Here is a 14,548-nt window from a genome sequence, read left to right as displayed (position 1 = left end):
AGCAGGTTTTAAGACGTTTTAATCTTTTTAAATGATCCGTTCAGTTAAGTTGTAAATAATTCAGACTGAGCTGAATGTTTTGTCTGGACAACAACCTGATAAATGTACGTTATTTATAATGTTCATTAATAAACTCTGTCCCCAATTTAAATAAATGATTTATAGCTGCTGGATCTGATTTGACCTTTTAGGCTGAATAACATTCACATTAAATATGAGCAACAACATAAGTTTTAATCTGAACAAAACCTTTTTTTAAAAAAAAAAGCACAGATTTCCCTGAAGTATCTGAAACCGACTCGTTTGTTCACAGAAATTGTCAGAATTGAACCGTTCTGATGTTTACGAGGTTGTGATGTCATGAAGGATCATGTGATGTGACGTGAGTCACCACAAACATCAGGAAGTGGACGCCACACAGCCGGTAAAAAAAGCTGCTCTAAAAATCTTTATTGATCCAGAGAATATTCACAAACATTTGGTCTGACATTTATTTTCAAACTGCTGGAAATTCACTTCCTGGTCAGAAGAAATGACCAATGGGAGAGAAGAAGAAGAAGAAGAAAAAAAAAAACAACTCGTTTCTTTACATAAGTTTATAAAAATAAAAAACAAAATAAATGTTTTGATGCTACAGGAGGTAATTAATTAATTACTTTACAACAGAGCTGCAGAAGCCCCGCCCACATACAGCAGGTGACCTCTGACCCCCAAACCAGTGAAATGTTGTCACCGTCTCCGTGGCAACGACAGCAGCTTGGGAACAATGTACAGATATCCTACAAGTCTTTCATTTCCAGAGCCCCGCCCCCTTCTCCTCCGCAGCCAGTCACAGGTGTCGGCAGAAGTCCGGCTCCTCCTATTGGTCGGTTCTGAACTTTTTTGGTCCGGCAGGTTTCCTGAAAGAGACGACATGAGGTGCATCATGGGAGATGTAGGAGCTAATGTTTGCGGTCTGGCTCATCATTAGCGTAGATCTCAAAGACCCGGAACAGTAACATGTCAACACAATAATAACACGACACAATAATAACACGACACAATAATAACCTGTACAAACAGTAGAGAATTAGGTAAATGTTTACTTTTTACTTCCACTAACAAAAATGAAATTTCTTAAGACACATAAGTGTAATCTGGGTTCATTCCTGTCTGGTCCTGGTCCGGGTCTGTCTGGTCCTGGTCTGTCTGGTCCTGGTCCGGGTCAGTCTGGTCCTGGGTCTGTCTGGTCCTGGTCCGGGTCAGTCTGGTCCTGGGTCAGTCTGGTCCCGGGTCTGTCTGGTCCCTGGTCTGTCTGGTCTTGGTCCCGGGTCAGTCTGGTCTTGGTCCCGGGTCAGTCTGGTCCCGGGTCAGTCTGGTCCCGGGTCAGTCTGGTCCCGGGTCAGTCTGGTTCTGGGTCTGTCTAGTCCTGGGTCTGTCTAGTCCCGGGTCAGTCTGGTCCCGGGTCTGTCTGGTCCTGGTCCCGGGTCAGTCTGGTCCCGGGTCAGTCTGGTCCCGGGTCAGTCTGGTCTTGGTCTGTCTGGTTCTGGGTCAGTCTGGTTCCGGGTCAGTCTGGTCCCGGGTCAGTCTGGTTCTGGGTGTTGTGTTGTGTTGTGTTCTGTCTGAATAAACCAGTGGATAAATTAAACATAAGAGACTTTAATTTAAATAAAGCTGCTTTGTAATTTACCCACTTAGTAAATCCAGGACCACATCAGAACCCCCTGGGGGGCTGGTTTGGGCCCGCGGGCCGTAGGTTTGACACCTGTGTCATTGTCTGACTCCCTGTTCCAGTATCAATAAAAACATTTATGTGCTGCTGTTTTTTTTTATTGTTTTCCAAAAAAAAGTAAAACAGTTACTTGGCAATTATGCTATTAGGCTAACGACATGAGGGTTCTAGTTCTGGTTCTGGTTCTGGTTGTGGTTCTTACAGGTCTGGAGAGGCTCCTGGTCTCTTGGCTGGTTTGGCGTCTTTACTGGTTTCTGGAAGAGACAAAACTAGAGTCAACACGAGGTCCTAGAACAAAGAGCTGTGGTCCCAGGGACCCGGTTCTGCTGGTACGTCCTGTTACCTTGCAGCCAGCGGACCTGCGTGGCCGGCCCGTAGCCCTTCTGGTTACGGGCCGCGATGCGGAAGATGATGGCGGGCTTGGTGGTGTAGTCGATGTGGGCGTTGGCCAAACTGGAGGCCTGGACCAGGCAGGATGCGCCGGTACCGCAGTACACCCTCATGAAGGCCAGCTGGGCCGGGCCGGACCCGGAGGAGGAGGAGGAGGCCTGGCTGGACCGGATGGCCAGGTAGACCGAGTACTCGGTGATCGGTCCCGACGTGACGGCAGGAGGCTCCCAGGTCAGCTGGGCCCCGCCCACCGTCTGCACATCCACCAATCACATGAGAAGCTTTTTGTTGTAGTTATCACGTCATTAGCATGTTATTAGCGTGTTATTAGCGTGTTATTAGCGTGTTATTAGCGTGTTATTAGCTCTCTCCTCCTGCTAGCGTTTTCCTCCGCGAAAATGGCTTTTTCCATGTTATAAGCATGTTATTAGCATTTGGTTGCCATATTATTAGCATGTGGTTGCCATATTATTAGCATGGCTGTTACAGATCATGAGATGTTTTGTTGTTGTTAACTAGTGATTGCATTTATTAGCATGTGTTTACCATGTTATTAGCATGTTATTAGCGTGTGTCTTACCTGTGGTTTTCACGTTAATTGGCTTTTTATGTATAAGCATGTTATTAGCATGTTGTTGCCATATTATTAGCATGCTGTTACCACGTTATTAGCGTGTTATTAGCATGTGGTTGCCATATTATTAGCATGTTGTTAAGTCATTAGCATGGTAACATTTCACTTTGTTTTGTCCTGACCGTCCTTCTGCTTCGTTTACTTAATCAGGTCTTGGTTCTGCACTAGCGGTGAATGTTCTTTCCAGCTAAGTTTAAAAACCCTCACCTTGCTGATCTTGATGGCGCACGGAGCTCCAGGGAACCCGGGCAGACACGTTTTAAACGCAGAGACTTCAGAGAAGGACCCGCGGCCGCAGATGTTGATCCCGGCCACGCGGAACTTGTACGCCGTCCCCGGCTGAAGCTCCACCCTCCTCATCTGACTGTAGTCGGGCACCGTACCCGAGTCGTCCTGCAGGGACAGCGTCGTCACCACGAGTCAAACACTGAACATCTACTTAAACACGCCGCCTTACGTCGGCCATCTTGTCGTCGTAGGGGATGTAGTAATGCGTGACCACCACATTGGTGACTTTGACGATGCCGACATCGAACCACTGATTCTCCTTCGCTGGCGGCTTCACGTGGACAGCCTGAAACACACGGTTAGCATCGTTAGCATTCCCTCCGTTTATTGTTCGCATGCTCTCAGGGTGTTGTTAGCATGTTTTTAGCATGTTATTAGCATGCTCTCAGGGTGTTGTAAGCATGTTATTACCATGTTGTCAGCATGTTATTAGCATGCTCTCAGCGCCTTGTTAGCATGTTGTTAGCATGTCATTAGCATGCCTGTATCCATTGTTGCTCACCGTTGCCGTTGCGGTAATTCCGTTGCTCGCCTCCGGTGGCGCTGCAGCTGCTCGACTCTTCAGAACGGGGGCGGGGCCAAACGTGCTGGCCAATCGGGCAACAGCGCTCGTCACCGCCGATGATGTCAGCTCGTGCTCGTTGGTCTCTGCTGCCGGGTCGTTGAGGCTGTCGGCCGGAGCAAGGCCCTCTGGGAAACCGAGGCAGGATGTTACCGTGACAACAGAACCCAAATATGGCGTCACTTTCTCATTAACCAGGTCCAGAGCTTCTGCTGGAGTCTACCTGTGGGGATGCTGCTGGTCTGGGGTTCTGGTTCTGGTTCTGGTTGGTTGTGGACGTCCTGAAACTGCTGCTCCTGCTGCGTCAGGACGATGGGAATGGACCGGTCCATCGAGGACTCGCCTGAGGACGAGAGGTGGACACACGTCAAGACCTGATACTCACACTCCAGGACTGGAGGACACTATGGGTCCGGGTCCGGTTCCGGGTCTCACCACTCTGTCTCGCTGCCTCCTCTGTTGCTGTAGTAACAGCCAACTGATCCAAGGCTCCGTCCCCTTCTGATGACATCAGCTCCTGGGGAAGACCGTCCTCTGAGGACGCCATCTGATGAGGTCAGAGATCAGAGGTCAACACAATACACAACCAACATAACACAACAACACAACGACAACACCACAACAACCTGTGCTGATGACATCACACCCTCTGCTTGACTCTCTGACGTCACCATGGCGACGGCCTCTGAGGACTCCGCCCTATCGGCTCCGACCAATGAGGTGATCTCCTGCAGAGACACACACATGATGATGATGATGATGATGATGTTGATGGTGATGATGATGATGATGACCAGGAAGTGGGTCACATACAGGTATGGATGGTCCAGGTGTGGGCGTGGCCTGTGTAACAGTGGTGATAGCTCTGCTCTGATTGGCTGTGGTGGAGGAGGTGGGGTCGGAGGAGGAGGCGGGGTCTGTGGAGTCTGAGTCTCCGCCCTGCTGAGCTGGAGACAGGAAACAGGAAGTGAAGTCATGTTCCCAGGAGGTGTGTGTGAGACCCTGTCCAAGTGTGGGCAGGTTACCTGTAGCCGTGGTGGCGGTGTTGGTGGTCCCGGTCTCGTGGGTCTCACATGGAGGGTTCGAACACACCTGAGACCACAAACAGAGTTTAGAGTTCCTGGAGGAACTCTAAACTTTAGTAGAAACTTCAGCCTATAGATCAGTTTTTAACTCGTGTTTCTAGACCAAGTAAAACTAGACTGGTTCTAAATAACTGAGGCTTTTTCCTGAACATTGTCGTCATGTTTGGTTCACGGAGGAAAACGCCAGCAAGAGGAGAGAGCTAGCAGGAGGAGAGAGCTAGCAAGAGGAGAGAACTAGCCAGAGGAGAGAGCTAGCAGGAGGAGAGAGCTAGCCAGAGGAGAGAGCTAGCAGGAGGAGAGAGCTAGCAGGAGGAGAGAGCTAGCAAGAGGAGAGAGCTAGCAAGAGGAGAGAGCTAGCCAGAGGAGAGAGCTAGCAGGAGGAGAGAGCTAGCAAGAGGAGAGAGCTAGCCAGCTACACATGATAGAAAGAAACAAACTGATTGGACACCTGATAGTTTTGGACGTGGTCCTAAATAGTTGGAAAAAATTACTTTTGATGGAAATAGTTAAATAACTAAATGTGTTGATCAGCTTTGGAAATGTCCTCTCACCTGGTGGACGCCTCCGGCTCCAGCCATGGTGGAGGTGTTGGTGGTCCCGGTCTCGTGGGTTTCACATGGGGGGTTGGAGCAGATGGGGGGACCTGAACTCACCTGAGGACAAACGACAACATGGAGGTCACAAAAAGGTCCCCAGGTCAAGATGGTTCCTGCTGGGAGAGAAGCCTTCATCTGGACGAGGACGAGGAGGAGGAGGAGGAGGAGGAGGAGGAGGTGGAAGTGAGTCCAGGTGAGTCCAGGTGTATCCTACCTGCAGGTCCTGGTTCATGCCGGCTGAGGACACTGTGGAGGTGTTGGTGGTTCCGGTCTCATGGGTTTCACATGGGGGGTTGGAGCAGACCAGCGTCACTGGAGACCACAACACAGAGATTACTGTAGTACTACTAATACTACTACAGCAGTACTGTAGTACTACTACCGAACTACTCTAATACTACTACTGTGTACCTGCAGCAGAGTGTCCTCCTCCCTCTGCAGTACTAGTACTAGTGGTAGTAGTAGTACTGCCTGGTTCCTCTGATGTAGGGGAGGCCATGATGGAGACGGGCAGGTCCTGGACCAGGTCCTGGACCAGATCCTGAGCCTCGGCGCCGCTCGGTGTCGTGATCAGAGTCACCTGCTGACATCAGAGTATTTATGTTGTTATCTTTAGCCATTAGCTTGTTCCACATCCACCCTCTGGCCTCATTAGCCTCGTTAGCTTCATTAGCCTCGTTAGCTTCATTAGCCTTGTTAGTTTCATTAGCCTCGTTAGCTTCATTAGCCTCGTTAGCTTCATTAGCCTCAGCTACTCATCAATGTGTTGATGTCACTTATGGTGACGACTATTTGTGGCTGTAAGTCTGTACGAGGAGTCATCTCCTCCTAGGGGGCGCTGCCGTGTTAATGGGCTCCCTTTGATGGAGCGACGGCATTCAGCTTTTAAATCCTCTCTTTAAATCCTATAAATGTGGACCCATGTTCCCTGGATGTCTACCTGAACCGTCCTGAGACGAGGAAGACAAACGCTCCAGAACATGATGGAGTTCCTCGTTTATCATTAATTGATTGGATTAATTGGTTAATTGATGACTCTGACAGGGCTAACTGACACCGTACCTGCTTGGGTCCAGTGGCAGCGGTTGCCGTGGTGATCTGGCGGGCCAGGGTGGAGACGGTCCCTGTCCCCGTCCCCAGGGTGGAGACACCTGCAGAGAGGGACACCTGTCAAGTGCGTGTCTTGTTTTTTTTGTTGTTGTTTTTTTTAAAGAGAGCTGATGTGGCCTCTGTTTACCTGTGGTTGCCTTGACAACCAGCGTGGTTCCAGCAGCTCCTGGTGACACCAGCCTGACTCCGCCCACTGGGACGGTCCTGAGGATCGTACCTGGCGCACCTGTAGCTCCTTTCAGCACCACCTGGAAACACACACAGGTGTGTTACCTGTGTGTGTGTTACCTGTGTGTATGTTACCTGTGTGTGTGTGTTACCTGTGTGTGTGTGTGTTACCTGTGTGTGTGTTACCTGTGTGTGTTACCTGTGTGTATGTTACCTGATCGTATGTTACCTGTGTGTGTGTTACCCGTGTGTGTGTTACCCGTGTGTGTGTTACCTGTGTGTGTTACGTGTGTGTGTGTTACCTGTGTGACCCCCTGCTGGCCTCCTGTAGATATCTTAGGGACAGCAGTGAGGAGTTTTCCTGTGGTCCCTGAAGTCACCATCTTGGTGGTCAGGATGGTGATCGGACTATTCCCACCTGTAGGGGGCGGAGCTTCGGTGAGTCATCGGCTCAGGTGTTCAGGAGTGCGTGTGAGTGTGTGTGTGTACCTGCTCCCCCCTGCAGGGCCGACATCGGGATGGTCTTGATGATGGTGGCTCCGGGTTTGGAGGTTGCCGGGGCGACGCCCAGGATGGTGGGTTTGTTGGATCCGGCCTGAGATGAAGTCAAGATGGTCGTCTGTTTACCATCAGCTGAAGATACGAGTTTAAGGATGGTCCCTGCTGGGAGGGAAGCCTTCGTCTGGAGGAGGAGGAGGAGGAGGAGGAGGAGGAGGAGGGGGAGGGGGAGGAGTTAATCTCTGAGTGACAGTACTGATGAAAAACTGTTTCCTGGTCCTGGTTCTGGTCCTGGTTCTGACCTGGAGGATCTGTGTGACTGGGCTGTTTCCAGCCTGGACCGGTTTGGCCTGGACCACCGACATCACCTTCCCCAGGTTACCAAGGTTACCAAGGTTACCAATCTGAAACAGGAAGTCACGGGCAGACGTTAATGTCACACGAAACTGGACAGAACCTGGAGGCCACGCCCGCTGGGATGACATCACTCACCAGAGCCCCGCCCCTTCCCATGCCCAGGGGACTGTTGACCAGAGTGATGGTCTTTGTGACTCCGCCCACCACCGTGGTGACCACCTGTGCCTGCTGAGACACTGTCACCGTGCCCGACTTATGGACCGTGATGATTGGTCGGCCAGGAGTCCCGGCGGGGGAGGAGACCAGAGAAGCCCCGCCCACCTGAGCCACCGCTGTCTTCAACATCCGAGTGGTGGCGTTGCTCACCTGGCGAGAGAAGGAGACGTCACCTGGAGGAGGAGGAGGAGGAGGAGGAAACCGCTACACTCCGTGTCTTGTTTAAAATCTTTTGTTACCTTGGTAACTGGGGACGCTGTGGACGGGGGGATCTTCTGAGTCGCTGCCGCCGCCGCTGCCAGCGCCGCCATGCCACTCATCTGAGGGCTGCTGCCGATTGGCTGAGAGCAGAGGGGGGCGGGACCAGGAAGTGACACTCGTTACACCCACTAATTATTATTATTATTATAACAATTATTATTATTATTGGTGGCAGTGGTCGTCCAGTCTGGACACTTTCATCACATCTGCTGTTGTCATGGGAGGTTGCCGTGACAACAGCAGATGTGGGGAAGTGTCATCACACCAACCTGGGATTTGGGCGTGGTCTGCCTCACTGTGACGATGGAGGCTCCGCCCACTGCACCCGGAGCCGCCGCCGCCGCCTTCAGGACCGCTGCAGAGAAAACATCGAACAGGTGAGGGGAGGGGGGAGGGGGGAGGCGGGACTGTCCAAGTCTACCTGTCGAGGTGCAGAGACAGACCTGGAGCTCTGACGGCCAATGGGCTTCCAGGACCGGGGGCGGTGGGTGAGGGGAGCAGAGTGATGCCAGGCAGCGAGGCGCTCTGGATGGCTGGCGCCGTGGCGACCGGGACGGCGGGGATGGGGGCGGCGCTGGAGGAGGGGGAGGAGGCTGCAGGTGTGGAGGGGACGTCGTATCTCTGGAGCTGCAGCAGGTACGTGTCCGCGGTCTGGGACGGGCCCCAGCTCACCTCCAGGGACGAGGTGTTGGCCCGGACCAGCTGCACCCGGGACGGGGCACAGGGACACTCTGAGGACAGGCAGGCGGACAGGTGAGACAGGGAATGAGCCACACAGGCAGGCAGACAGACGGACGGACGGCGTCCTCACCTGTCTCCAGGTACCAGAGGTCCTTGCAGCAGACCTGGTTGTTCCAGGCCTTCCTGTATCCGTCCCTGCCGCTCCACATGAAGAGTCTGGAGTTGATGCTGACGCTGCAGTGACCCGCTCGAGCTCTGGGGACGTTGTCCTCCACCGTGTCCATCAGCACCGTCTCCCAGCACATCGAGTCTGAGACACACAGGGGACAGAAAGGGGGACAGGTTAGTGTGTGTTCGTGTGTTACTGTGTGTGTTACTGTGTGTGTTACTGTGTGTGTACCCAGGTTGAGGCAGGCCAGTGTGTTGGTACATTTCCACTCCTTCTCATGAGTCGCCACTTTGACGTCGTCCATCACCAGAGGAACCCAACCTCCAAAGACATACATCCTGAGACAGGGACAAGAGACAAGAGACAAGAGACGGGGACAGAGACAAAGACAAAGGTGTGAGGTCAGATAAAAGCCAGTAACAGTGTGTATTGTGTAGTTGTGTATTATTACTTGTTTTTGACGGTGGTGGCTGAGTGCAGGCTTCGAGGGAGGGGGGCCGTTCCACCGAGGACAGGTTTACTCCACACCAGAGTCTCTGTGACATCATGAGGACAGGAGCCAATCAGAGCCGAGTACAGGTGAGCACTGATAGACTGTATATAAATATGGACTAAACACGTCTCCTCCACAGACTGTATATAAATATGGACTAAACACGTCTCCATAGACCGTATATAAATATGGACTAAACACGTCTCCTCCACAGACTGTATATAAATATGGACTAAACACGTCTTCTACATAGACTGTATATAAATATGGACTCCAAGTCTCCATCCTGTTTCTATCGCGTCAAATAACAAACTAAAATTATACTAAAAGTATCTAAAATGACTGAAACATCCACGGAAAAAAAAAAATCGTTGTTTAGTTTGGCCCACCCACTAACATGGAGGGGGTGGAGCTTACGACCGATGCTGTGGCTGCGTGTCTCACCGATGTCGAGGACCCAGAGGTCTCCCAGTCTGCAGCCGCTCATCCCCCCGTAGATGATGAGCCGGTTGGGGCCACGCCCACTCGCCACCACCGCCGTGTGGCTCTCTCTGGGTGGCGGCGCCGGCCCGGACGTCGCTGGGATCTCCCAGCCGACCACGCTGGAGCCGGGTCGCAGCTCCAAACAGTACAGGTCGTTCAGGTACCTGGTTGACGAAGAGGACGCCATTTGAAGGAACAACCCGGTCAGGAAGCTAAGCTAACTATAAAGCTAAAGAAGTACTTCACAAGCATATGATGAATTAGCACTTAGCGTCCTCACTACATGTTAATCGATAAAAATATTCCCGATATTTCTCTTTTAACGTGGAAACAAGGAGGCTACATTCTTCACTCCACGGACATTTTGCTCTTGGTTGTTCCAGAAATAAGAACAGACCAGATGTTTGAAATAAGCTTCAATGTCGATGAGCTGCATCTCGTAAACCTCACAGCTGGGACTGGGTTTAAAGCCAGGCTTCCTGGGTGTTTTAATGAAGCATGTCCTAAATGATCTGTTGTTTCTTTCGATCATTTAATTCTGTAGCTGTGTTGCTGCTGCCTTGACCAGGTCTCCCTGGAAAAAGAGACCCATGGTCTGAATGGGACTAACCTGGTTAAATAAAAATAAAATATATAACGAATAAAGCTCTGATTCAACGATTCACCACAGAATAAACAAACAGAGCCGAGGCCTCATCTACATCCGGCAGGAAACATGAAGCAGCGACAGCTTCTAGAAAAGAACCAGAGTGGTTTTTATTCGGCTGCTGAATGGAGGTGGAATAATAATTATTACACAATAAACGTTGGTGATCAGTGGCAATAAATCTGGTCTAGACTTCTGACCTGATTACATCTACAAAGCTTTTGTTGGTCCGGTTCAGTTCAGGACGTCTAAGCGAGGACGGACCACAGCTTCCTACCTGGGGATGTTGTTCTTGGGGTCTTCGCTGTCATTGGCCAGTCCTCCGAACAGGAAGCACTGGCCGCCAATCAGAGAGAAGCTGTGTCCGAGGCGGGGGCAGGGGGCGGGGCCGTTTTTTGGAGGTTTAGCCTTCAGTCGCTTCCACTCCCAGCGACTGGCCTGGAGGACGGGGACGGGGACAAGGGACGGGGACAGAGGTGTGAGGTCAGATCCAAGAACGGTGTTTACTGTGTACTATTAGTGTGTATATTGTGTTGCTGTGCATCATCAGTATTACAGGAAGCCAGAGTTCATGTGGAGGTGAACCCACGGAGCTCCGCCCACTCCACCCCGATCCCCTGCGGGGTTAAAGGTCACTGACCTGCAGCTCGTACAGGTCGTTGCTGTATTTGCCGTACTCCACCATCCCTCCGAACACCAGCAGCCTCGTCCCGTCGCACACGAAGCCGTAGGCGGCACAGCCGGGCGGGACGTCTCCTCGGACCGCCGGGACGAACCACTGATTAGTGGCTGAGAGACAAGAGATGTTAGAAAAGCAGCCTCCAGATCTGAGCTCAGTCCGCCTGTAAATACAGCTCCTTTAAAAGGGTTATTCAGGAGTTACATATGATACATTAAGAGATTATTCGAGGTTAACAGTTAATGTCTGAGGAGCAGTAACTGTGTCGGTTCAGAGTCTTTATAATAAATAATATCTCTCTGGGGATCTGAGTTAACTCCTCAAACATGAACCGAGTCATTTCTATAAATTTCCAGCTCTTTGTTCTGAGTCCGAGATTCACTTTTGGGACTTTTTTTTTTTTTTTTACTTCATCTTGTTTTTGTTTTTAAATTTGCTTCTGCTGGCGGCAGGGGGCGTGGCTCCCTGACGTCAGCAATGTTTTCAGTAAAAAACGCGCCATTCTGCAGCAAGGGAGCTAGCCGCTAGTCATAGCCGCTAACCCCGCTAGCATGTGGAGCAGCGGCTAGCACAGTAGTGCTTATCGTCTGAGACTAGTCCGTTTCTGGGGACAGTCCCCGTTTTGGACGACCAGTCCCCGATTCAGCGTTTTATGAATGAGGAGAAAAAGTGTTGCGCGTAGACTAGAACGACGGTTATTACGGTAGCCGGTCGCGCTGCTATTGACATTCCAGCCGTAACAGTTTAAATGATAAATATGTTAAAATAAACGGAGCCGTAATATCCCGTTTCTTCATTTCTTTTTGATAACATTTAATTCTTTTTATCTCCGAGCTGTAATGTGTCTGGATTTCATTTCAGAAACCTGGTCACTTTAATGCTGCTAACCCTCCAAACAGCTTCAGTAACTAAAAAAAACATTGTTTTTAGCTTTTAGCAAAGTTAGCTAGCATTAAAGGCAGACGGCAGTGGCTAAATTAGCATTTATGAACGTACATTAAAGTGACCAGATTATTATTTACAGGTCGGAGACTGAAGAACAATGTTATCAAGATGAAATGAAGAAACGGGGACAATTACGGTTTCCTTTATTCTTACGTATTAATTCACATTTAAACACATTGAAACTGCTGTATCTATAAACCGGCTACCGTAATAACGGGTGTTGTCTGCACGCAACATATTTTTGTCATTCGTAAAACGCTAGAACCGGGGACAGCTTCAGCCGGAGACAGTTCATCCAAAGCGGGGACTGTCTCCAGAAATCGGGACGTCTGGACACTCTGCCGCACATATATTCATATTGATACCCGTGTTGTAGACGTGCAGCTCGTCCACGATCCCCTCGTTCCCTCCACCGAACACCACCATTAGCTCCTTGATGGCCACGGCTCGGTGTCCGTGCCGGGGCCGCGGCACCGGGCCGGTCCAACCCACGACGCGCTTCCATCGGGGCCGGAGCACCGCGGGGGTGGCGGGTTCCGATGCCATGGCGGCGATGTCCGTGTCTGGTCCTCCTCCAGATCCTCGGTGAAATCCGAACTCAGTCGAGAGTAGTCAGAAAGTCTCGGTTAGCATTAGCGCGCTAACTAGCTCCACGGACTAGCTCGTAGGCTAATGAAGTAGAAAAGTAACTAGCTTCTGCTAACGGGGCCAAAAAGCGTTTCTGGAGACAGGAACCAGCTGATTTTAATCAAACAAAGGGAATAACTCCCTCCTGCAAATATCCAGACGTGTATCTAACAGGGAGCACTGTTGACTGTGACTAGGCCGCAGGCCGCAGCGGATAGTCCGCCATTTTGGTCCTTTCAGTTAGCTCAGTGCGGGATGGACAGTTAGCCGCCGGTAGCAGCTCGTATTAACAGAAAGCAGCACAAAAACTAATGCATTTCCAGCCTCACTTCCATCTCTGACCGGCTGCTGAATGCACCAGTGTGACGGAGCTCTGCGGAGGCCAGGAGCGGCTGTTAAATGTGCAGAGCAGCGGGTCTAAGCGCCGGGATGGGAGCCGCCATCTTGCTGCTAACAGCAACCAAACAAAACACTGAGCGGCGGAAAATGGCAGAGAAGCTAGGTGGCTAACGGCTAACAGCGTTCAGTCAGAGTTTGGTCACTTCAGACTTTAACACAAGTACCGTTCTCTCATAAAATACAATAAAATAACATAAAATAAAATAAAAACCATAGAGGACTCAGAAGCACTTAAACAGATCCAAACATTATTATAATTATAATGTTTTATTCACTACTTTAGAATTATTTGTTAGCTAAATGATACTGGCCTCCTTTCTAAATGAAGCTGTTAATTATTCATCACTGATTAGTCCCGAGTCCTCACAACAGAAAATAAAGTTTTAGAAACACAAGGGCAAAAAGTCTATATACGGTTAAAGGAATCAGAAACCTTTCATTTCAAAGACTTATTGAACAAAACTATGAATTATAAAAACTCTCCCCGGCCACTTCATTAGGTACAGTAGTATGATTTGATGGTGATTCAGCTGGAGGATGGAGGAGGAGAAGTGGAGCTGTTAGACTGGACTCATTTGGGGAAATGATCCATATTTTAGAACAAACGTCCTAAAACTCTTGTAATAAAGACTGAGCGTGGGATGGTTTTCCTCTTCTTTAACTGACCTGTGCAATTCATGAAAGCACCAGTTGTATAAACACACACACACATATTACACAGGTCTATTCATGAATTATTCTCTTTCATCTCTGTAAATAGGAACATGTTCAGATCGGTTTATTTATTTGCACTGAATGGGACTGTAAACGGCTCCGCTGTGCTTTCTGTTCAATGACGATAAAGATTCTGACAACACACCAGAATCAACAGGCGTCTCAGCTGTTAGGAGCTGTTTGAAGATGTTAACATATTTAAACCCATCCTGCTGAGGAGCCAGCTAGCGAACACCACCCTCTGTAGCAGTAAGGAGGCTAAGCTAATGCTAACTCCAGGGACACCAGAGAAGAAGAACTCATCTGGACTGTTTCCTCTAAATGTCTGTTTTTTATCACCCGAAGGTCACATGACTAGAGTCTGGACCTGGACTGGACCTGGACCTGGACCTGGAGGAACCTCCAGGACTTATTACCTGATTTATTTATCAAACTGAAAACAGATGAATTAAAAATGCGATTTATTTATTAAAAATACAAATTCATTAAAGAATAAAAAGTGTCACAGCCTCTGATAACGAAGCTTTAACCGGGCGACGTGTTCTATGGTTTCTGTCGGGACAAAGGAGGAAATCCACAGCCACAGGTAGAAAACTGTCCAACGACGTGTGATGTGATGTGTGATGTGATGTGATGTTATGTGTTGTGTGATGAGATGTGATGTGATGTGTGATGTGATGTGATGTGATGTGTGATGTGATGTGATGTGATGTGTGATGAGATGTGATGTGATGTGATGTGTTGTGATGTGATGTGATGTGATGTGTGATGGGATGTGATGTGATGTGTTGTGTGATGTGATGTGATGTGATGTGTGATGAGATGTGATGTGTGAT

At 49.8% G+C, this 14,548-nt stretch overlaps 1 protein-coding gene across 2 annotated transcripts; it reads right to left on the bottom strand.

The window, feature by feature from the left end:
• Positions 1 to 425: 425 nt before the first annotated feature.
• hcfc1b (host cell factor C1b) lies at positions 426 to 14,446 on the bottom strand. 2 transcript variants are annotated; one of them, XM_047585637.1, is made up of 30 exons: positions 12,338 to 14,446; positions 10,989 to 11,137; positions 10,626 to 10,786; positions 9,664 to 9,866; positions 9,178 to 9,262; positions 8,958 to 9,064; positions 8,688 to 8,867; positions 8,320 to 8,607; positions 8,146 to 8,231; positions 7,855 to 7,956; positions 7,535 to 7,765; positions 7,345 to 7,446; positions 7,034 to 7,226; positions 6,847 to 6,962; positions 6,504 to 6,624; positions 6,329 to 6,417; positions 5,678 to 5,849; positions 5,481 to 5,578; positions 5,222 to 5,323; positions 4,611 to 4,677; positions 4,399 to 4,532; positions 4,212 to 4,313; positions 4,021 to 4,132; positions 3,809 to 3,928; positions 3,526 to 3,713; positions 3,193 to 3,309; positions 2,943 to 3,128; positions 2,055 to 2,355; positions 1,914 to 1,965; positions 426 to 899 (listed from the first exon to the last, which is right to left on the bottom strand). In XM_047585637.1, exons 1-30 carry the CDS (start codon positions 12,516 to 12,518, stop codon positions 860 to 862), a joined length of 4,185 nt encoding a protein of 1,394 aa, XP_047441593.1. In that variant the 5' UTR covers positions 12,519 to 14,446; the 3' UTR covers positions 426 to 859. The 2 variants fall into 2 exon arrangements, with proteins under 2 accessions (XP_047441593.1, XP_047441599.1); XM_047585643.1 differs by having other exon boundaries at positions 5,678 to 5,846.
• Between the last annotated feature and the right edge of the window lie 102 nt (positions 14,447 to 14,548).

This window comes from Mugil cephalus, chromosome 1 (genome assembly GCF_022458985.1).
Source record: "Mugil cephalus isolate CIBA_MC_2020 chromosome 1, CIBA_Mcephalus_1.1, whole genome shotgun sequence".
Classification (NCBI taxonomy): Eukaryota; Metazoa; Chordata; class Actinopteri; order Mugiliformes; family Mugilidae; genus Mugil; species Mugil cephalus.
Note: the sequence above shows the minus strand (reverse complement) of the source record. Positions and strands in the feature narration are given on the sequence as shown.

What these genes read in the sequence shown, in the direction of transcription:
- hcfc1b (XM_047585637.1), bottom strand. Translation starts at nt 12,518, where the DNA reads ATGGCATCGGAACCCGCCACCCCCGCGGTGCTCCGGCCCCGATGGAAG. An exon ending in GCATGAACCAGGACCTGCAG is followed by an intron (nt 5,324 to 5,480) that starts GTAGGATACACC and finishes GTTTGTCCTCAG; the next exon opens with GTGAGTTCAGGTCCCCCCAT. An exon ending in CACCTGGACCATCCATACCT is followed by an intron (nt 4,314 to 4,398) that starts GTATGTGACCCA and finishes GTGTCTCTGCAG; the next exon opens with GAGATCACCTCATTGGTCGG.